Genomic DNA, 20,619 nt, shown 5'->3' with positions numbered 1-20,619 from the left:
GCCTTAGAGCTCAGTCACACACGGAAGATACTAAGGGAAGTCACTGCACTCGAGTCATCACCAGTTGTCTTTTTTCTATAATAAACATTTTTATTTAAAATTTTGAGTTCAAATTTCTATCCCTCCTTCCCTGGCTCCCTACCCTCCTCCCTGAGGCGGTATGCAGTCAGATATAGGCCATACATGTGCCAATATGTCAAACATTGCCATATTAATGCTTTTGTGTAAGAAAACAAAAATTAAAGGAAAAAATGGAAAAAATAAACTGAAAAATAATATGCTTCAGTCTATGTTTAATAATTATTAGTTCTTTCTTTGGAATCAGCAGTTGTCTTGACTCTGTCCTGCCATGACTGTGTCATGACTCTCCCTCACTGAAAATCCATTTATGCATGAATCACAAGACATCAGCTATACCATTTTACCATTTTTTTAACATATCTCAAATTCTTGTAGTGATGGGCCAGGAAGCCCAGGCCATACTGGCTTCTCAATGGAATCAGCAGTGCAATTTTGCAGCCCCTGAGTTGTCTGAGCAGCCTTCTAAGGAGCACACTGCTCATCTCCTGGAGCAAAAAGGACTTGAAAAAGTGCCCTGAAAATCGCCTGCTTATCCAGCCCTGGCCTGTTTACCATGGCTGCCAGGCAGCCCACGCTGTGCTCAAAGTACAAAAAAGAAAATATACAAAACCTTCTGTAAAGATGATTCCATTCATGATCAATACCAGTAAAACAACCAGTTTGGGAATTTTCTTTTTTTTTCCCAGTGCAACAAACATTTATTTTATTTTTTCCAGTTACATGTAAGGGTAATTTTCAACATTCATCTTCATAGGATTTAGAGTTCCAAATTTTTCTCCCTCCCTCCGTTTGCTGCCCCCTCCACAAGACATCAACCAATCTGATATAGGTTATATATGTACAATTGCTCTTTTTTCCAGTTCTTTCTATGGGGCCGAAAAGTATGCTTCATCATAATAATGTCCCTTGGGATTGTCTTGGATCATTGTATTGCTGAGAGTAGTTAAGTCATTCACAATTGCTCATTGAACAATACTGCTGTCACTATGCACAATGTCCTCCCAGTTCTGCTCACTTCACTATACATCAGTTTATATGAGTCTTTCCAGGTTTTTCTGGTATCATCCTGTTTGTCATTTCCTTGAACACAATACCATTCCACTGCAATCTTATACCACAGCTTCTTCAGTCATTCCTCAATAGATGGACATTCCCTTGATTACCAATTCTTAGCCACCACAAAGAGTTGCCATAAATATTTTTTTTGGGGAATTTTCTATAAAGTATAGAGGCGAGTATGTCTGCCCAAGAGGGCCTAGTGAAGCCTTATTCTTAGTGTTTTCAGGCAGACGTGTTTCAGGTAGACTGAAGTGAGATATTAAAGAAAACCGCAAGAAGGATTTTTGCTCTCAGGTGATGTGAATCGGATGTTCACCAGGACTGATATCAGAACTAACACGGTAGTGAGAGTGTAGTTGGGGAGGATTTCATTGATCAAATTGATCATGAGGAGACCCAAATAATTACAATTACTCAGTTTCCCAAGTTTTATTGAAAGACTGCTGAGTGACCACAGAGAGACCACCAGGAGGTTTGGGAGATGGAAATGGTTATATTTACAATGAGAAAAAGTAGATTATCTCTTCATTATCCTAATCTCCTTAAAGAGGTACATGGGAGGTCTTATCCTAATTCAGACTTCCTGGGGGCCTAAAACAACCCCTGAGGCAGGTAATTTTTCCTTGGAGGTGTGTTTTTGGGGTGTACATGTCATAAAGTGAACCTAAGGACACATGTGTCAGTTGAAATATTGGGGAAAAGCCTGTCCCCATTCTATGTTATTGGATAATTTAGCTGGGGTTTCTAATATATTGCTTCTTATAAATTAGAGGCTACTGCACCAGTTTTTGCAAAACAGCAATAGTCAGTGTCCTGAGGGGATCCAGCCTGTGAATGTGAGTGGCATTTGACAATGCAGCCAGAAAGATGCCCCTTATTTGAGTTCAAACATCAACAAAACCAATAAATACGGCTAGGCCAAATCAATGTGGGATATTCCTCAGACCTATTGTTCCCAGAACAAGAAGTATAAGAATGTGCTTTAGAAGACATCTTGCCTCTAGAATCCCATTTATCCTGTTTTTGTTTTTGTTTTTGGTGGGACAATGAAGGTTAAGTGACTTGCCCAGGGTCACACAGCTAGTAAGTGTCAAATATCTGAGGCTGGATTTGAACTCTGGTCCTCCTGAATCCAGGGCCAGTGCTTTATCCACTGTGCCACCTAGCTGCCCCGAATCCCATTTATTCTTGATCTCTTCCTGGGTGTTTCTGTCAGGCTTCAGGAGGATCACATAACATTTGGGAACAAAAATGCAGCCCAGCAGGCCAGCACTGGAGGCCAAGATGGAGAAGACCTCCACCACCACCATGGCCTTCCCTTTGGTGCTCTGGTATGTGGGCAGAAAAGAGGCCCAGACACTGCAAAACACCAGCATGCTGAAAGTGATGAACTTGGCTTCATTGAAGGAATCAGGCAGGTTCCTGGCCAGGAAAGCTACAGTAAAGCTTGCCAGGGCCAGAATGCCCATGTAGCCCAGGACACAGTAAAAGGCAAAGACAGAGCCCTCGTTACACCTCAGGATGATGTGGCCAGATTCTGAGTGTGTGTCTGCCTCTGGAAAGGGGGGATAGGTTCCCAGCCAGATGGCACAGAACATCACTTGGATCCCTGAGCAGATGAGGACAACATAGTTGGACACTCGAGGATATATCAGCTTCCAGATCCTATCTCCTGGCCTTGTGACCCTGAAAGCCAGAACCACAATGATGGTTTTGGCCAAAATGGAGGAAACTGCCACTGTGAACACAACTGCAAATACTGTTTGTTGGAGGAGACAGGTGACAGTGGTAGGATGGCCTATGAAGAGCAAGGAGCAGAGGAAACAGCAGGTAAGGGAGATGAGGAGGGAATAGCTAAGGGGCCGGTTATTGGCTTTGACAATGGGAGTGTCTTGGTACTTCACAAAGACCCACAGAACTAGAACTGTCAGCAAGGAAAAGGAAACAGCCACAGAGACCAAAGTCATCCCCAGAGGTTCTTTCATGGTTAGGAAGCTCATGTAAAGAATTAATTGTTATTTGAGGTTTTTATGACCCCATCTTTTGGGTAGAATTAAAAAAAAAAAAACCTTGGCGCACAGTGGCTTCTGGGGCTCCAGAAACGGAATGGTGCTCCAGCCACTGGTTGTAGCTGTCGCCATGGCACTGTACCTCAAGTCATCACCACTCACCAATGCCTACATGGGCCTGGCAAAATTATAATGATTGGAAGCCTATTGAGGGCAAACATGTGACTGTCAGAGTGGCCAGCCAATTGGCTGGGGGCTGTCTATGGTCTGCTGGGAAGGAGATTCGCCATTCTAGCTGGAAGCTGGAAGGCGACAGGATGCTGCTGTGTATTCTCAGCTGATTCCTGGGTGGTGGTGTTATTCGGGTTGTATAATTTCCCTTTCCCCATTTTATTTCCTTTCCCTTGATCCTACTGATCCTGTTTGTGTCTGTGTGTTTTTTTAAAGTTTGTTCTTGTTAAATAAATCCTGCTCTGTTTTGAGGGAGGCTGCCAATCTCCTTCCTTGCCCCAATATTGCGCTGAGCTGCTTAGCTAACACTCCCCAATTAAAAATTGGTACCCACACTCACAACCTTGGGAGTGCAGCCATCTCTACACTTATTTGGATATTCGTCTTCTGGGCACTTCATACACTACTCTGCATCTGTAGGAAACAAACAAGGGCTCAGGGTTTAGGCTCAAACAATTATGCCATGCCCAGATGTAGCAAATAGTCATGAGAGCTAAAACAACTGCTTCTGCCTCCAGAGTACACAAAATCCCCTTTCTTGTGTGTAATTTAAGATTCTAAATGTGGATTCTAATCTGATCCCCCAGTTTGGGGGAAACTGACTAAAAATCACTGATAAAACGAGTTTAGGTTGAGACTCCTACTACATTCAAAAATCCTACAGGTCTACACCCAGCATCTGGTTTGCTTACTAATACTGATTTAGAAGCTCCTGTGTCTAGTAAACAGTCATAATACGTGTCCCCTACTTTGAGGGTCACATGAGGTTCATTACTCTGGGGAGGTGAATGAACTGGCACAAGTGCATTCAAAAAATCCAGATCTGGGAATATGTTGCTTTCATTATCTTTGTTCCATCCCTCCCCTTCCTCTTGTTAATCCTGTGCCCCCCTTTGAGGGAGTCCATGGTTACCCTGATTCTGGTTCTGTCCTTCTGTTCCTCCTTGATAGGGTCTACAGTTATTCTGATACTGTCTCTTTGTATCCCCCTGAAAAGATTTATATCCATTTTGATTCTGCCTGTAATAAGGCCTATAATTACTCCAGTTGTTTCCTTTCTGATAAAAGTTTCCAAAATTATTTCGATTTCCCCCAAAGAATTCCTTAAGGCTCTCAGTCATTGTCCTCTTAAGGTCTTGTTTTCTAGTTCTGCATTCCCTCAAGAAGTGTCCTTGTTTTTTGCAGTACTCACAAAATTTAGGGGGTTGATAACGATTTTCAATTTTCCAGTTTCTCTGCCCTGTTGTTTCCTGTACTGGAGCTAAAATGTCCTGTCTGTTCCTTTCTTCTCTCTCATTTCCTTCGTAAATATATGTTGCTATTTCTTTAAGTCTGTCAGGACTCAAACTATTCCACCCAGGACATTGCTTTTTAAAATATTCCCGAATTTCTGGTAATGACTGGTTTACAAAATGAGAGCAGATAATATGGGCGTCTCTACTGTCTAATGGGTCTAGTCTAGCATATTGCCTGGCATACTTACACAGCCTGTCATAAAATCTATTAGATCTCTCATCAGGTCTCTGAACTGTATCTATAAATTTTTGCCAGTTATCAGTCTTTCTAATACAGGATTCCATTGCCTTCAGCAATGTTTCCCTTGCATCTTTCAACATATCAAAATGCTCAGGGTTATTGGGGTCCCAGTCAGGGTCTTGAATAGGCCACCCAATATCAACCTTTCCCGTGGCTTCCAGGCTGTTTGCTGCAGCTACTATATCTGCTCTTTCTCCTGGGGACAATATTATTTCCATAAGGTCAGTAACATCATTCCAAGTGGGCTGATATGCTCTAAAAATTGCTCTAAACTGCCTGATAACTGCTGTGGGATCTTCATCAAATTTAGGAGTGCTTTGTCCCTATAAAGCCAAATCCTTGGGTGTAAAAGATGTGTATTGTCTGAGCTTACGTATAGTACCTTTTTGACCATGGGCGAGGATCTCTTGAAGGGGAAAATTTTTACTTTCTCTGTCTCCTCTACAGGGGAATCATTTCTTTCTTTCTTTATTTGTTTGTTTGGCATGGAGGAAGTAGAGGGCGAGGGAATAAGAGTTGGGTCATTTGGAATTTCAGTCTGAATGGCCTTGGATTTAGTTGTACTATTGGGCGTTTCGGTTTGGCAGGCCATGTCTTTCTGCCAGTCTATTGTTTCAGTTTGGGTGGCAGACTCAGATGTAAACTGGGGCCTGGATTTTCCTTGTTTTATATTTTTAGTATGATAATTTTCGCTTGCTCTGGCCGATTTTCCAATAACGTAAATGTTCAGGTGGACATCTACTTAGGGTTCTTTGCAAATGCCTCAATGTTTGGGGATCAAATGACCCATATTTGGGCCATTCTTCCTGTAATTCCTCATGCCACATAAAACACAGTCTGATAAGCTCTCCTCTGGTCATGGTTGTATTTAGTCTAAGTTTTCCCTCATTCCAATCCATAAGTAGCTTTCCTAATGGGGAATCCCAGGGAATCATCTTTATTCTAACATTATCTAGGGCATGCCAAATTCTCCATACCACACCACAAAGCCCCACAAAACCACAAAGAGTAATAAAAATATATTCAAATTCAAACTGGCCAACATCTCTGATTAGTGAAGGTAAAGCTAGAAAAGGGGTACTTAGGATGTTTAACAGATCCATTTGAAATTTAAAATAGCCTATACTTGGTAGTTCTTTCCAATTTAAGGGGACAAGGGAGGGGAAATCTTACCCAATCAGAAGATCAGAAGATGAACGTTCGGTTTTCCTCTTCGTGGTCAGCCAAACTGTGTAATTTAAGATTCTAAATGTGGATTCTAATGTGTTCCCCCAGTTTGGGGGAAACTGACTAAAAATCACTGATAAAATGAGTTTAGGTTTTTAAGGGTTTATTGGAAAATAGAAAGAAAAAGATTGAGAACAGAATTCCAACAGCCTGGCATTCCTATCTTTCCTCAAATTTCCTGTGAAGTCCTCTGCCGCCACCAAAAAGGCCCGCGCTCTCTGCGCAGGCTCCCTTTCCTCCTTCCTGTCTCCTCCCAGACCATAGGAGGCTCCTCCAGTTGATTGGCTGGTAGACTTGATAGACAGCACCCATGAGCAAACGTCATTTCCTGACGCCAAGGAAAAGCCACAATGCCTCTGAGGCATTTTCCTCATGGTGGAGCTCTCCACAGCAAGTCTCCAGTAGGTGGCATCATTCCAATCATTACACTTGCTGAGAGTCAATGTTAGTGGTATGTTATGCTAGTCAAAGTCTGTCCATGTGCTTTATCATTGATTGGGCTTGGATCACATTGATTCTCTGTATTCCTTTTATTGAACTAGTGATACATGTCCCTCCTAATCTATTCACTGAGAACAATAAATTTAGAAACATGAGCCTTTTTCTATCATATGTAAAGATGGCTTCTGTATGTCATGTTATTCAACAACAAATCTAGTTGTACATCGTCTGAATTAATCTCTCCTTATTCTTACCAGATCCCAGGTCACCACTTCCCACAACAAATTTTGTAGATGACTAATCTGACTATGTTCATGTTGTGCCTTTCATTCAAATGGAAGCTTCATGAAGGATGAAATCATTTCCTTTTTATCTTTGTATCCCCACCATTTATCTCCAAGACTGCCACATACAATAGTTGATTGGTTAATGATTTATTGAATACCTGGTGTTTAATTATAGAAAATCTTTTGACAAAATACAGCACCCATTCCTAATAAAAACTCTAGAGAGCATAGGAATAGTTGGAGCTTTCCTTAAAATAATAAGCAGTATTTACCTAAAACCATCAGCAAGCATTATATGTAATGGAGATAAGTTAGGGGCCTTCCCAATAAGATCAGGGGTGAAACAGGGATGTCCATTATTACCTCTATTATTTAATATTGTACTAGAAATGTTAGTTTTAGCAATCAGAGAAGAAAAAAGAATTAAAGGAATTAGAATAGGCAAGGAGGAAACAAAACTATGACTCTTTGCAGATGATATGATGGTAAACTTAGAGAATCCTAGAGAATCAACTAAAAAATTACTTGAAACAATGAACAACTTTGGCAAAGTAACAGGATAGAAAATAAACCCACATAAATCATCAGCATTTCTACATGACCAAAAAGTTCAGCAGCAAGAGCTAGAAAGAGAAATTCCATTTAAAGTAACGGTAGAAAATATAAAATACGTGGGAGTCTACTTGCCAAGACAAACCCAGGAACTCTATGAACACAATTACAAAACATTTTTCACACAAATCAAATCAGATCTAAATAATTGGAAAGATATCAATTGCTCATGGATAGGCTGAGCTAATATAATAAAAATGACAATTCTACCTAAATTAATCTACTTATTCAGTGCCATACCAATCAGAATACCAAAAAGTTATTTTATAGAGCTAGAAAAAATAATAAAATTCATCTGGAAAAACAAAAAGTCAAGAATATCAAGGGAAATAATGAAAAAAATGCACGGCAGGTGGGTTAGCTATACCAAATCTGTAGCTCTACTATAAAGCGGCAGTCATCAAAACTTTCTGGTACTGGTTAAGAAATAGAGTGGAGGATCAATGAAATAGGTTAGGCACAGGAGAAACAGTAGTAAATGACATTAGTAATGTACTGTTTGATAAACCAAAAGACTCCAGCTTCTGGGATAGGAACTCAGTATTTGACAAAGACTGCTGGGAAAACTGGAAGATAGTATGGCAGAAATTAGGCATAGACCAACATCTTACACCTTATACTAAAATAAGGTCAAAATGGATACATGATTTAGACATAAGAGGTGATACCATAGGTAAATTAGGAGAGAAAGGAATACTCTACCTTTCAGATCTTTGGAAAGGACAACAGTTTATGACCAAACAAGAGACAGAGAATATCATAAAATGCAAAATGGATGATTTTGATTATACTAAATTAAAAAAAATTTGTACAAACAGAAGCAATGCATCCAAAATTAGAAGGGATAGAGAAAGCTGGGAAACAATTATAATGGCCAGTACTTCTGATAAAGGCCTCATTTCTAAAATATATAGGGAACTAAATCAAATTTATAAGTATCCAAATCATTCCCCAATTGAGAAATGGTCAAAGGATATGAACAGGCAGTTTTCTGATGAAGAAACCAAAGTTATCTATTCCCATATGAAGAAATGCTCTAAATCACTGTTGATTAGAGAGTTGCAAATTAAAACAACTCTGAGGTACCACCTGACAGTTATCAGATTGGCTAATATGACAAAAAAGGAAAATAATAAATGTTGGAGAAGGTGTAGAAAAACTGGAACACTAATGCATTGTTGGTGGAGCTGTGAACTGATCCAACCATTCTGGAGGGCAATTTGGAATTATGCCTAAAGGACTATAAAGCTGTGCATACCCTTTGATCCAGCAATACCACTTTTGGGTCCTTTTCCCAAAGAGATAATAAAAATGGGAAAAGGATCCACATGTACAAAAATATTTATAGTTGCTCTTTTTGTGGTGGCAAGGAATTGGAAACTGAGGGGTTGCCTATCAATTGGGAAATGGCTGAACAAGTTGTGGCACATGAATGTAATGGAATTCTATTGTGCTGTAAGAAATGATGAACAGGAGGAGTTCAGAGAAACCTGGAAGGACTTTCATGAACTGATGATGAGTGAGATGAGCAGAACCAGAAGAACATTTTACATAGTATCATCAACATTATGTGTTGATCAACTGAGATAGACTAGATTCTTCTCACCAATCCAGTGGTACAAGAAAGTTCCAAAGGACTCATGATGGAAAAGGTTCTCCAAATCCAGAAAAAAAAAAGAACTGTGGAATATGGATGATGATTGAATCATACAATTTGTTTTATTTTTGGTGCTGTTGTTTCTCTTTTTTGAGGTTTTTCCTTTTTGCTCTGATTCTTCTCTTATAACATGACTAATGCAGAAATATGTTTAATGTTATTATATATATGTATGTTATATATATGTATATATGTGTATATATATGTATGTGTATATACATATAACTTATATCAGACTACCTGCTGTCTAGGTGAGGGGGAGAGGGAGAGGAGGGAGGGAGAAAAATTTGAAATTGGAAATCTTATATAAACACATTTTGAAAACTAAAAAAAAAAGAAGTTATGAAGTGGTTTCTTTCAGAGAAACCATGAAATAATTGTACAAACTGATGTTAACTAAAGTGAGCAGAACCAGGGGAAGTAATTCTATAAAAACAATGATACGGCAAAAACAACCTTGAAAGGATTAGGTACTCTGATTAATGTAATAACCATAAATCTGGAGATTAATAATGAAATAAATTATCCACCTCCTGATACAATGCAAATGACATTATTTTTGGACATGGTAAATGTGGAAATTTGTTTTTTTTTTCTTTCATTCTCATTTGAGTAAAGGGAAAAGTTGAAGTGGAATGGAAATAAATTTAAATATTCTGATAAAAAACTAGATATATACACATACGTGTGTGTGTGTGTGTGTGTGTGTGTATTGTGAGAAAATAATGGCATTTTGGGACTCCCAGAGGCCCCTGCTCAAGGGCCCAACCCAGAGAGCCTTGCCTGACTTTTCTTAAGGCCAGACCTTGCTGACTACCTACAGGAAGGTACCTCAGTCAAAACCACACCTACCTGAAAGCTTTTCCCCTCAGAGGGTCTGCCCTCCATACTCTGACATCAGCATGTACAGTGCCAAAGCACCCTCAAGTCCAGTAAACCAATAGATTTGGATGCTAATGCTCTTTAAGCAGTGTGGAAGGGCCGACATTCCTCAAAACCTCAGAGAGTTTATGCTCCCACTGTTTCTCTTGGCCCTAGGACACAGAGGGAGCAGCCACATAGCCCACTCTCATGGGCTTGGCGGGTACATTCAAAGAGGCAGGACACAGCTTTCTATTTTTCTCTCCCTCTTGATCCTAGATAGGCCTTAACATTCTGAGACATGTGCTCTAGCTTTACTAATATTTAATATGCTTTCATAAATGCTTAATACCCCAAACTAGTGCTTTAGCCTCTAATTTCTAAGTAGCAATATATCAGAAACCCCAGCTATGTTTCTCTAAAACTTGGGACAGAAATAGGACACCTCATATAATTTTAAATACCGCAATATGCTTATGTATACATGCTTTCATATATTCGGTTGTGTATAATCACTAAATGTCAACTAGGATGCCCAATGCCTATGTGTCTTTGCATAAATCACTTACTCTCCATAAGCATCAGTTTCTTCATGTATAAAATGGAGGGTGGCGGACTAGATAGTTTGTGGGGGTCTCTTAATAATTATGATACACAATTTTATTGTTTACAATTAGTTATTAGTTGTACACAGTAACTCTGAATGACTTAGCTATTCTTAGTAATACAATGATCCAAGGCATTCCCAAAGGACTAATGATAATCTACCCTATCCACCTCCAAAGAAAGAACTGATATTGATTGAATAGATTGAAGCATGCTATTTTTCACTTTCTGACATTTTTTTCTTTTATTTGGGGCTTCTTATACAAAATGACTAATATGGAAATGTTTTACACAATTGCACTTCTATAAGCTGTAGCTGATTCCTTAATGCCTCAGGGATGGGGAGGGAATGGAGGGAGGGAGGGAAGGAGGGATAGATTTTGGAATTCAAAACTTTAAATTTTTGTTTGGGGGAGGGGTGATGGAACAGTTATCTGTATTTGTTGACAATACACAGCTCTGAATTGTAGGCAAGGCAACAAGCATTTCGTCATCGCTTCCTGTTGTAGGGGCTAAAATTTAATATATGGAGCATTAATTGGGTGACTCGCTGAAATATTGGGGTCCCGGAAATAATGAAGGACCTTTAGGTGTAAAGCTCCCTCCCGTCTGAACTGCCCTTTTCCATATTTCTCCCAGGCCAATAAGGAAGGAGCCTTACAGCTTCTTTTCCACAAAAGGATCAGACTTTATTACTTGGGAATTAATTAAACGACAAAGGTGAAATTAATAAAAATAAAAGATAAGGAAATAGGGAAAAAGAAATACAGATACATTCTCTTAACTCTAAACTAAGTCTATACAATTCCCAGATCATTTCCAATTAAGCTAATTCAAAGGAATGCAGGGGTTTTAAAACTCACCACACCTGGAAAGTCTACTAGCTTTCTGGTATCACCAGGAAACCGAGAAAAATGAGTCAGCTAAAACTCCAGTAATTTTTACCACACTGTGCATCAGGCACTGTGCTAAGGGCTGGGGACTCCAATGCAAACAAACAGAAAGACAGTCCCTGACCTCATGGAGCTTACAATCTAATAGGGGAAGATAGCAGATGAAAAGGGATTTTAAGGGATGGGGAGAGAAGGCTGAGGTACAAGTTGGAGGTTGGGCACACAGTGGGGAAGCCTAAAGTGTCAGAGACTCAGCTGGAGGGGAATGAAGCCTACCTGTAGCCAAAGCAGGTCCTGGGGGAATTCACCTATGGAAGGAGGGGCTGGCATGGTGGAGGGATGTTCCAGCATGAGAAGGCTCCAGGGCAGAGGGAAGGGGCAGGATGAGAAAGCAGCTTCCTTAGAGTGACAAGAGTCCAGGAGCATCAGACCCAGAGCCTGGGGAGGAAGGAATCTGACTCCCAGAATCCCAGACTCTCTGGTAAGGAGAGGCCCCAGGAGCACACAGGCTTAGCCAAGTATCCCATGAAGCCCCTCCTGCAGGTCTCCAGAGCAGGAGTAGATTTACATGAGGGGCTCCTCCTCCCTGCAGGGCCTGGGCTGCTCTTAAGAGAGGCCTGGGGGAGCCCAGCCCCAGCTTGGAGACTCAGGACATAGAGCTGTGGGGGAGCCTTCACCATGGCCTGGATCCCTCTGGATCCCTCTGCTGTTCCCATTCCTCACTCTCTACACAGGTGAGGCCTCCCAGGACCTCCTCCCTGGGCTCAGACCCCACAATGTCTCAGGTTACCCTGAATCCTGCCTTGAGCAGAACCTGAAGTTGCTTAAGAAGTGAAGATTGCCTTGGGGCTTGAACCCCACTCCATTGAAAGATCTCTTTTTACTCTTTGCACGTTCTGGGGCCTCCTATGTGCTGACTCAGTCACCTTCAGTGTCTAAGACTCTGGGAAAGATGGCCTACACCACCTGTGCTGGGAATGGAATTGGAGAGGGTTGGGGGGAAGTAATGAAACTGATCTCTGGGTCCCCCCAAGAAATCCATTACTAATAATGATTTTCTCACAATAGGAAAATGACAAATATTGTAGGAGATATGGGGGAAATGAGACATTAATGCACTGTTGATGGATATGAAAAAAATATGGGCCCCCCTCCAAAACTGATTGAAGGTGTCTGGGGAATGTCTGGGAGGTGAATTTCAGCTGGGAGAAGGATGCTTACTAATGGCTCCTTTCCTCCCCCTCCCCAGAAATCAGGATCACATGATGAGAGAGACCCAAGGCTGGTCAGGTGGGGGAGGAGTTTAGAGGGCTGCCCCTTTGACTGTACTTCATTCCAATTGGCTAGTGTTTGGCACCAATGTCTTGGCACAAAGATTTTAATTAAGGAAGAAGGGCGGAGCCAGTCCCTTAAGAGATAAAAGAGCTCCCGAGTCCTGCTCCCCGACATTTCCATTAGGGAGCTGGCCCATTCATGCTCGAATGTATAACAAGGCCTTTAGTACTTCTCCAACATTGAGTCCCAGAAATTTTTAAATGGGGTTTCTCACAATGGAGTTGTAAACTGATTAAACCATTCTATAGAGTAATTTTGAACTGACCAAAGGGCTATAAAATCATGCATACTCTTGGACCTAGTAATACCACTACCAGGCTGGTATCCAAAAAAAATTACAAAAAATATTTCTGGCAGGTCTTTTCTGGTTGCAAAGATTTCAAAATTGAGGGGATACCCATCGACTAGGGAATATATAGACAAATTGTGGTATGTGCTTATGATGGAACATTATTATGTTGTAAGAAATTGTTAGAAATGGGTAAACTGAGGTAGAACTTCCATTCTAGTGCAAAGCAGGAAGGACATTTTATTACCATCTTGCAAGAAAGGGCCCACACTTCTAAGGAAGTTGTGCTAAGCACACTTGTCACAGTGGACCCTTATATTCTGTTCCTAAAGCAAAGATTCCCTCCTCCATTTTATCATTGACTGGCTACTCTGAATGCACATTCTTTGTGACACTCCTGCTTCATATTAATTCCTAAACATGTAACTGCACCCTGATCATAGGATGAATGTCAAGTTATAATGTTAAATCTCCAGCCAGGGGTGTATTAGATACTATGTGTGAGGCTTATTAAGCAAGCACATTGCAATTTGGGTTTAACTGGGAGACACAGGGGGACTGGTTTGGGTTAGAATCCCAATTTCCCTGATTTTGAGGAGAAATCTCCTTTGTGGGACAACTTCTGATTGGATGGGGATTTTAGGGCCTTCTTGTTATCTGCCCCAGGCAACTGTAAGTGCCAGCTCAGGAGAAGGGGGAAAAGGGAGGGGGAGGAGCTCCTGGGATTTGAACAATGTGACCTGCCCTATCTAAGGGGAACATAAACCACTGGTTTCTCTCAATTGTAACTGCTAGCTCAGCAGGAAAAGGAAGGGAATGGGGGGGTCAGGGGAGAAGAAGCCCTCAGGACTTAAATAATGTATGCTGCCTACTGAGGAGGGCACATTTAATTCTCTCAGAAATGGTGAGCAGCATGCTCTTAATGAAACCTGAAAAATTTACATGAGCTGATGAAAGTGAAATGCACTGTGTACAAAGTAAGAGCAGTATTGTAAGATGTTCAGCTGTGAATGACTTGGCTATTCTCAGCAATGCAATGATCCAAGACCAAGTCAGAAGGGCTTATGATGAAAAACGTGATCCATCACCAGAGAAAGAACTAATGGTATCTGAATACAGATTGAAGCATATTTTTTTGTTTATTTTTCTTGAATTTTTTTGTCCATTTCCCGCCCTCTCCAACACACACACACAATCTGACAAATATGGAATTGTTTTGCATGACTACACATGTATAATAATAATAATAAAAAAACTTAGCTCATGTAAGACTTTCTATACTAGAGGTGTCAAACTCACAGCCATTAGCTTAGCAATCCTCCCAACTATAGTCTGAGTCAAATTAAAATAAAATTGTGAAATGTTTAAAGATATTAATAAAAACATAATATGCCATTTAAAAAGATTGATTTAGAAGATACAATGGGAGACTGGGAGCAGGCAGGGTACATATTAAAAGATGGCCCCTCAGCTGGTGAAGCCATGGGGGTGTTGGGTACAGAGTAACCACAGTGCAGGGATCTAGGGCCTTCACCCAAATAGCTGCAGGGTGAGAAGTGGAGTCAGAGATATGGTCTCAGCTAAGGCAGGAAAAGGAAGAGGTGAGGCCACTTCAGGAGCAGTGGGGCTGAGCCCCAGCCTCAGGGAGGGAAATGGAGGCAGAGGAAGGGGTGGGGCCACTGCCTCCATGATCTCAGCAGCAGAGGCAGGGCAGGGCATCATGGCTAGGGAAGCAGGAGGAGGGAGGAAATGCAGCAGCTGAAGAGGGGGAGGGGACCAAGGAGGGATGAGGATAATCAGGTGAGAAGCCATAAAAAGCAGGTAGAAAGGGGTGATGAAATGGAGGACAGGGCAGGAAATACATGGGGTAAGGGTCTAGAAAAGGTGAGGGGAGAGGAAGGTGAGTCTGGGGAGATCCTGGAGGAGCAGAAGAATTCCTAGTGGGAGGTGAGGCAGATTGGGAGGGTGGAAGCCCATCTGACAAGGTCTGAGTAGGGAGGCTGGGGGAGAAGCTGGGCACCAGTTCCCAGGCATGGTCTCCCAGTAGGTTAATCTGCTCCAGAGATACCAATGAATCTATTCATTGGGAGCTCTGTTTCCTATGAATAATTTTAAATCCCTCAGTGTTTGAAAATTAAAAGAACCTTATTTAAGCCACAAAAGTTCCCTTGATAATTTAAAGTAAGTTTTCTATGAGATGTAACAGAGATTAATAAACTGCTGCTTTTTCATTCCTGGTTTGACTCCTAAAATACCTTTATCCCATTCTATCAGAAGTTTTTGTAAGGGGCCCAGCTAGGTGGAGCAGTGGCTAAAGCACTGGCACTGGATTCAGGAGGATAAAATAAGGTAAAAAAGCACTATATCTCTCAGAAGGCCCTTTTCCTTATCTACATGCTTAGAAGGCAAAATCAGACAGTTTGACAGTGAAATTCCTCAAAACTTAAGACAGAAACAGGAATGGACCCAAACACCAAAAATATGGGCAGACATACAGACACAGAAATACTTATCCAGTAGACTGATTGAAGATGAAAATCAGAAATTTCAGGTTTTGAATACTCCTGTCTGGCTTTCTAAACTGCACTTTAAAAAAATTATTTGCTATTTGGGACACTTTTGGCAGTCAGGATAGTATTATTTAATAATATTATATACTAGTAAGAAAACTTCTCACAATCTCAGACCTCCACTGTCCTAAGAGGGAGAGCCCAGAGCCAAGGGTGTGCATGCCAAGAGAGAGAGCTCATGGCCTTTTCCAGGAGTTTTTATCCTCTTTCCATAGAGGTGGGTCCTTATACATTGATCAAAGCTAATTTGTGAGCATCATTCAAATCCATTGGTTGACATTATTTGAGGGTTGTCTACATGAAAATGAATTCTACAGATGACATCAGGGAGAACAATATAAAAGACCCTTGCTTAAGGGCAATGGCAAATTCCATTATCTAGGTCCCATCACTCCTTCCCTGAGCTACACAAAAGAATCAATCTCCATTTCTTTTGTCCCTTGTGTTTGTCCCAAAGAGGGTTTGCTGAAGTTCCTCAAGAACTGGACTTTCTGGAGTAGGGTAGGGGGAGAAAGGACTGAAACTGATATCTGGATCCCCCAAGAAATACCTTATTAATAATTATTTTCTCACATTAGGGAAGTGAGTAGGAGGAATGAGGCAGGAGACAAGTTTGAGTTCTACTTGCACATGATGAGTTGGAGATGCTTGTGGGACATTGAGGTGGATATTTTCAGCAGGCAGGTTGTGATAGAAGACTGGGAATCAGGAGAGACTTTGGCTGTATACAAAGATTTCAGAGTCAATCATATGGAGATAATCACTGGAGGAAGCCACATAGAACAGTGGAATGAGTGCCAAATCTAGAGATAAAGGACCTAGGTTTGAATCCCCTTCTGAGGTTCCCTATCTGTGTGATGTTGGGTCTGTCACTTAAGCCTCTGGAACTCAGTTTCCTCATGTGTAAAATAAAGAGCCTTACATGATAATGGGGACAAGCATTGACCCTCCACATATTAACTTCATCTCTAATATAAGGCAGTCACTGCTCTAGACTCAGGGAGTACAAGTCCACAATGGACCATATGGACCATTGATCTCATGGAGCCTACATTATGGTGGTGGTGGGAGCAACATGAAGAGGGATCAGGAAACAGAAAATATGCACACCATGGAGCCCCTTTGGGGCTGAGTCTCCCAACTCTACTGCCACTTACTTATTGAATCTCCAGTGAAATCACCAGACCTTTGTATATCAAGTTTGAGGGATTATATCACACATTCAGCCCCTGTGAGGCAATCAACCCATTTTTAACCTGATATTGGCCCATTTCCTTATAATGTTAGTGAGATTTTTCCCATCACTTAGATATAGACTACAAACTGTGATTTAAAATATTTAGATATTCTTTAGTAGCTTAAGCAATATGTTGTCCATACCCAAAGTTGAAGGGAGGCTGGCTTTAGGCTTTCTTCTCTCTATCACACCAGATTTGTGTGTTGCCATTGGCCTTAATGATATTCTGGAGCCTAGCTTCCTAAACTGTGGGCCATGACCCCATATGGGGTCACCTAACTGAATGTGGGGCCTGCAGAAAATTTAGCAACAGTAAAAGGTTCTGTATACTTGCTTTATATGTCTATGTACCCAAGGTAACATAAAATTTTCTTGGGCAAAACGGGGTTACAAGTGGAAAAAAGTTTAAGAAGCCCTGTTCTAGAGCTTTGCAGAACCTGCTTGTTAAATATCTTGATTTTGATATCCGCAATGAATACCAGTGTATTGTTATTTTCTTCAAAGCAGACTTCTAAGTTTACATGATTATAGTTCGAAGAATTTCTAAACAACTAAATTTTATTCTAATTATAAGCTTTATAGTTTACAACTACAAGAAGATTTTTGGGACATCACATATAATACCATCAAATGAGGACACACAGATTTACAGGGAGAAAGAAGGACTGCTCATCATATTCTGTTGCATAGAGTTCTGTGAGAAAATAATAGGCTTTTGGGAATGCCCAAAGGCCCTTCCCCCCCCCCCCCCCACTCTAGGGGATTGATTGGATTAAAATTGAGTGGATTGACTGACTTCTCTAGTCAACTCACTTAAAGTTAATTTAGTTAAAACCACACCTCCCTGGCTCTCAAGAGGGTATGTTCTCAGACAGTGTGAATTCTGACCTCAACACAGACCACCCTCAAGTCCAGTGGACCTATGGATTTGTTTGATGCTAGCCAATTAGCTTGGAGCAGTGTGTAAGGACCACCTCTCCTCTGGATCCAGAAAAAGCTTCCACACACAGTTACTCTCAGTTAGACTCTCTTGGAGGTCCTCTTGGTGGCAGAAGACTTGGAGGAAGAAGCATGCCAGGCTGAGCTTTATTCTCTCCTCTGGGATAGATAAGCCTTTTCTTACCTTTCAGAGATATGTGTGCTCTCTTTGCTAATATTTAATATACTTTAGTGCATGCTTAATGCCCCCAAAACTTGTGCTAAAGGTTCTAATTTATAAGTAACAACTATATTAGGAATCCCAGCTAATTTTCCCCAAACTTGGGACAGAAATAAGGCTACCACACATATAGTTTTCAACATTCATTTTCATAACATTTAGAGTTCCAAATTTTTCTCCCCGACTCCATCCCTTTCCTCCCCCCTCCACAAGATCACAACCAGGTTATATATATCCAATCCACAAGTGTTCTTTTTATCAGTTCTTTCTATGGGGATGCATTGTAAGCTTCCTCATTAGTTCCTTGGGATTGTCTTGGATCACTGCATTGCTGAGAGTAGTTAAGTCATTCACAATTGCTCATTAAACAATACTGCTGTCACTGTTGAAGTATGGGCACCACACCAAAGGTGCAGGAGGTCAATCCTTTAAGTTGTGATTGAATCCTGTGGTGAAGGAGTCCTTAATGGGAATGAACAGTAGTGTGGGGAATGAGAGAGGGCACTCATAACACTGTCTTCCACTTCTCCATGCTTTAAGGGATGACTCTGAGAACTTCAAACACTCTAAGAATCTGGAGTTGCCAGATATTACTCAGTGCATTTATAGCAGCATCCACTAAAGTCAGTAGGAACATCTACAAAACAGCAACAGTCAGTGTCCTGAGGGGATCCAGCCTGTGAATATGAGTGGCATTTGACAATGCAGCCAGATGGATGCCACTCATTTGAGTTCAAACATCAACAAACCCAATAAATATGGCTAGGCCAAGTCAATGTGGGCTATTTTTCAGACCTGCTGTTCCCAGAGCAGGAAGTGTAAGGCTGTGCTTCAGAAGACATCTTGCCTCTAGAATCCCATTTATTCTTGATCTCTTCCTGGGTGTTTCTATCTGGCTTCAGGAGGATCACATAACATTTGGGAACAAAAATGCAGCCCAGCAGGCCAGCACTGGAGGCCAAGATGGAGAAGACCTCCACCACCACCATGGCCTTCCCTTTGGTGCTCTGGTATGTGGGCAGAAAAGAGGCCCAGACACTGCAAAACACCAGCATGCTGAAAGTGATGAACTTGGCTTCATTGAAGGAGTCAGGCAGGTTCCTGGCCAGGAAAGCTACAGTAAAGCTTGCCAGGGCCAGAATGCCCATGTAGCCCAGGACACAGTAAAAGGCAAAGACAGAGCCCTCGTTACACTTCAGGACAATGTGGCCAGATTCTGAGTGTGTGTCTGCCTCTGGAAAGGGGGGATAGGTTCCCAGCCAGATGCCACAGAACATCACTTGGATCCCTGAGCAGATGAGAACAACATAGTTGGACACTCGAGGATATATCAGCTTCCAGATCCTATCCCCCGGCCTTGTGACCCTGAAAGCCAGAACCACAATGATGGTTTTGGCCAAAATGGAGGAAACTGCCACTGTGAACACAACTGCAAATACTGTTTGTTGGAGGAGACAGGTGACAGTGGTAGGATGGCCTATGAAGAGCAAGGAGCAGAGGAAACAGCAGGTAAGGGAGATGAGGAGGGAATAGCTAAGGGGCCGGTTATTGGCTTTAACAATGGGAGTGTCTTGGAACTTCACAAAGACCCACAGGACTAGAGCTGTCAGTAAGGAGAAGGAAACAGCCACGGAGACCAAAGTCAACCCCAGAGGTTCTTCCATGGTTAGGAAACTCACAACCTTGGGGATGCAGCCATCTCTCCACTTATTTGGATATTCATCTTCTGGGCACTTCATACACTGCTCTGCATCTGTAGGAGACAAACAAGGCTCAGGGTTTAGACTCAAAGAATTATGCCCATGCCCAGATATAGCCAATAGTCATGACCTGCAACAGTTGCTTCTGCCTCCACAGGACACAAAATCCTCTTTCCTCTTTGCTGAGAGACAGTGTCAGTGGTATGTTACATTAGGCCAACTGTGTTCATGTGCTTTATCATTGATTGGGCTTGGATTACATTGTTTCTCTGTATTCCTTTTATTGAACTAATGATACATGTCCCTCTTAATCTATTCACTTAGAACAATAAACATAGAAACATGAGCCTTTTTCTATCATATGTAAAGATGGTTTCTGTGTGTGTGTCATGTTGTTCAACAACAGCTCTAGTTGTACATTGTCTGCACTAATCTCCCCTTTTTCTTACCAGATCTCAGGTAACCCCTTCCCACAACAAATTTTGTAGATGACTAATCTGTGTATGTTCATGTTGTGTCCTTCCTTTGAATGGAAGCTTCCTGAAGGAAGGAATCATTTCCTTTGTTTGTATTCCTACCATTTATCAACAAGAGTGCCACATACAATAGTTGATTGATTAATGATTTATCAAATACCTGGAGATTAATGAGAGAGAAATCTTATTTTATTTTCTAAGTGGCCCTCCTGTTAATCCTCATGAAACTGATTCCACTGCATGATTTATTCAATAGAGTATTCCATAACCTTTAATGCATTAGTTTAATCAAATACCTTAAAATGAAATTCTCCTTGGACCAAAGAATGACTTGTTTTTTTTTTCTACTTATT

The 20,619-nt window shown here is 41.3% G+C and overlaps 3 protein-coding genes across 4 annotated transcripts in view; all 3 read right to left on the bottom strand.

Annotated features, from left to right (window-relative positions):
• LOC122733853 (immunoglobulin lambda-1 light chain-like) overlaps positions 1-20,619 on the bottom strand; it is a 773,472-nt gene that overhangs the window by 157,625 nt on the left and 595,228 nt on the right. The window lies entirely within an intron of this gene.
• LOC122736568 (vomeronasal type-2 receptor 26-like) lies at positions 544-12,216 on the bottom strand. Its single transcript, XM_043978893.1, is given in 4 exon segments — positions 544-566; positions 2,303-3,142; positions 3,723-3,794; positions 12,069-12,216. Coding segments are annotated over 4 exon segments (1,083 nt in total).
• The window catches only part of LOC122736558 (vomeronasal type-2 receptor 26-like), a 36,967-nt gene continuing 35,220 nt past the window's right edge, over positions 18,873-20,619 (bottom strand). Inside the window, exon 6 of the mRNA XM_043978875.1 lies at positions 18,873-19,843. Within this exon, the coding sequence (XP_043834810.1) occupies positions 18,873-19,843 (971 nt within the window). The remainder of the gene's footprint in view (positions 19,844-20,619) is intronic.

This window comes from Dromiciops gliroides, chromosome 1 (assembly GCF_019393635.1).
Source record: "Dromiciops gliroides isolate mDroGli1 chromosome 1, mDroGli1.pri, whole genome shotgun sequence".
NCBI classification, from domain to species: Eukaryota; Metazoa; Chordata; class Mammalia; order Microbiotheria; family Microbiotheriidae; genus Dromiciops; species Dromiciops gliroides.
The sequence above is the reverse complement of the archived record's forward strand: the minus strand, read 5'-3'. Positions and strand labels throughout refer to the sequence as shown.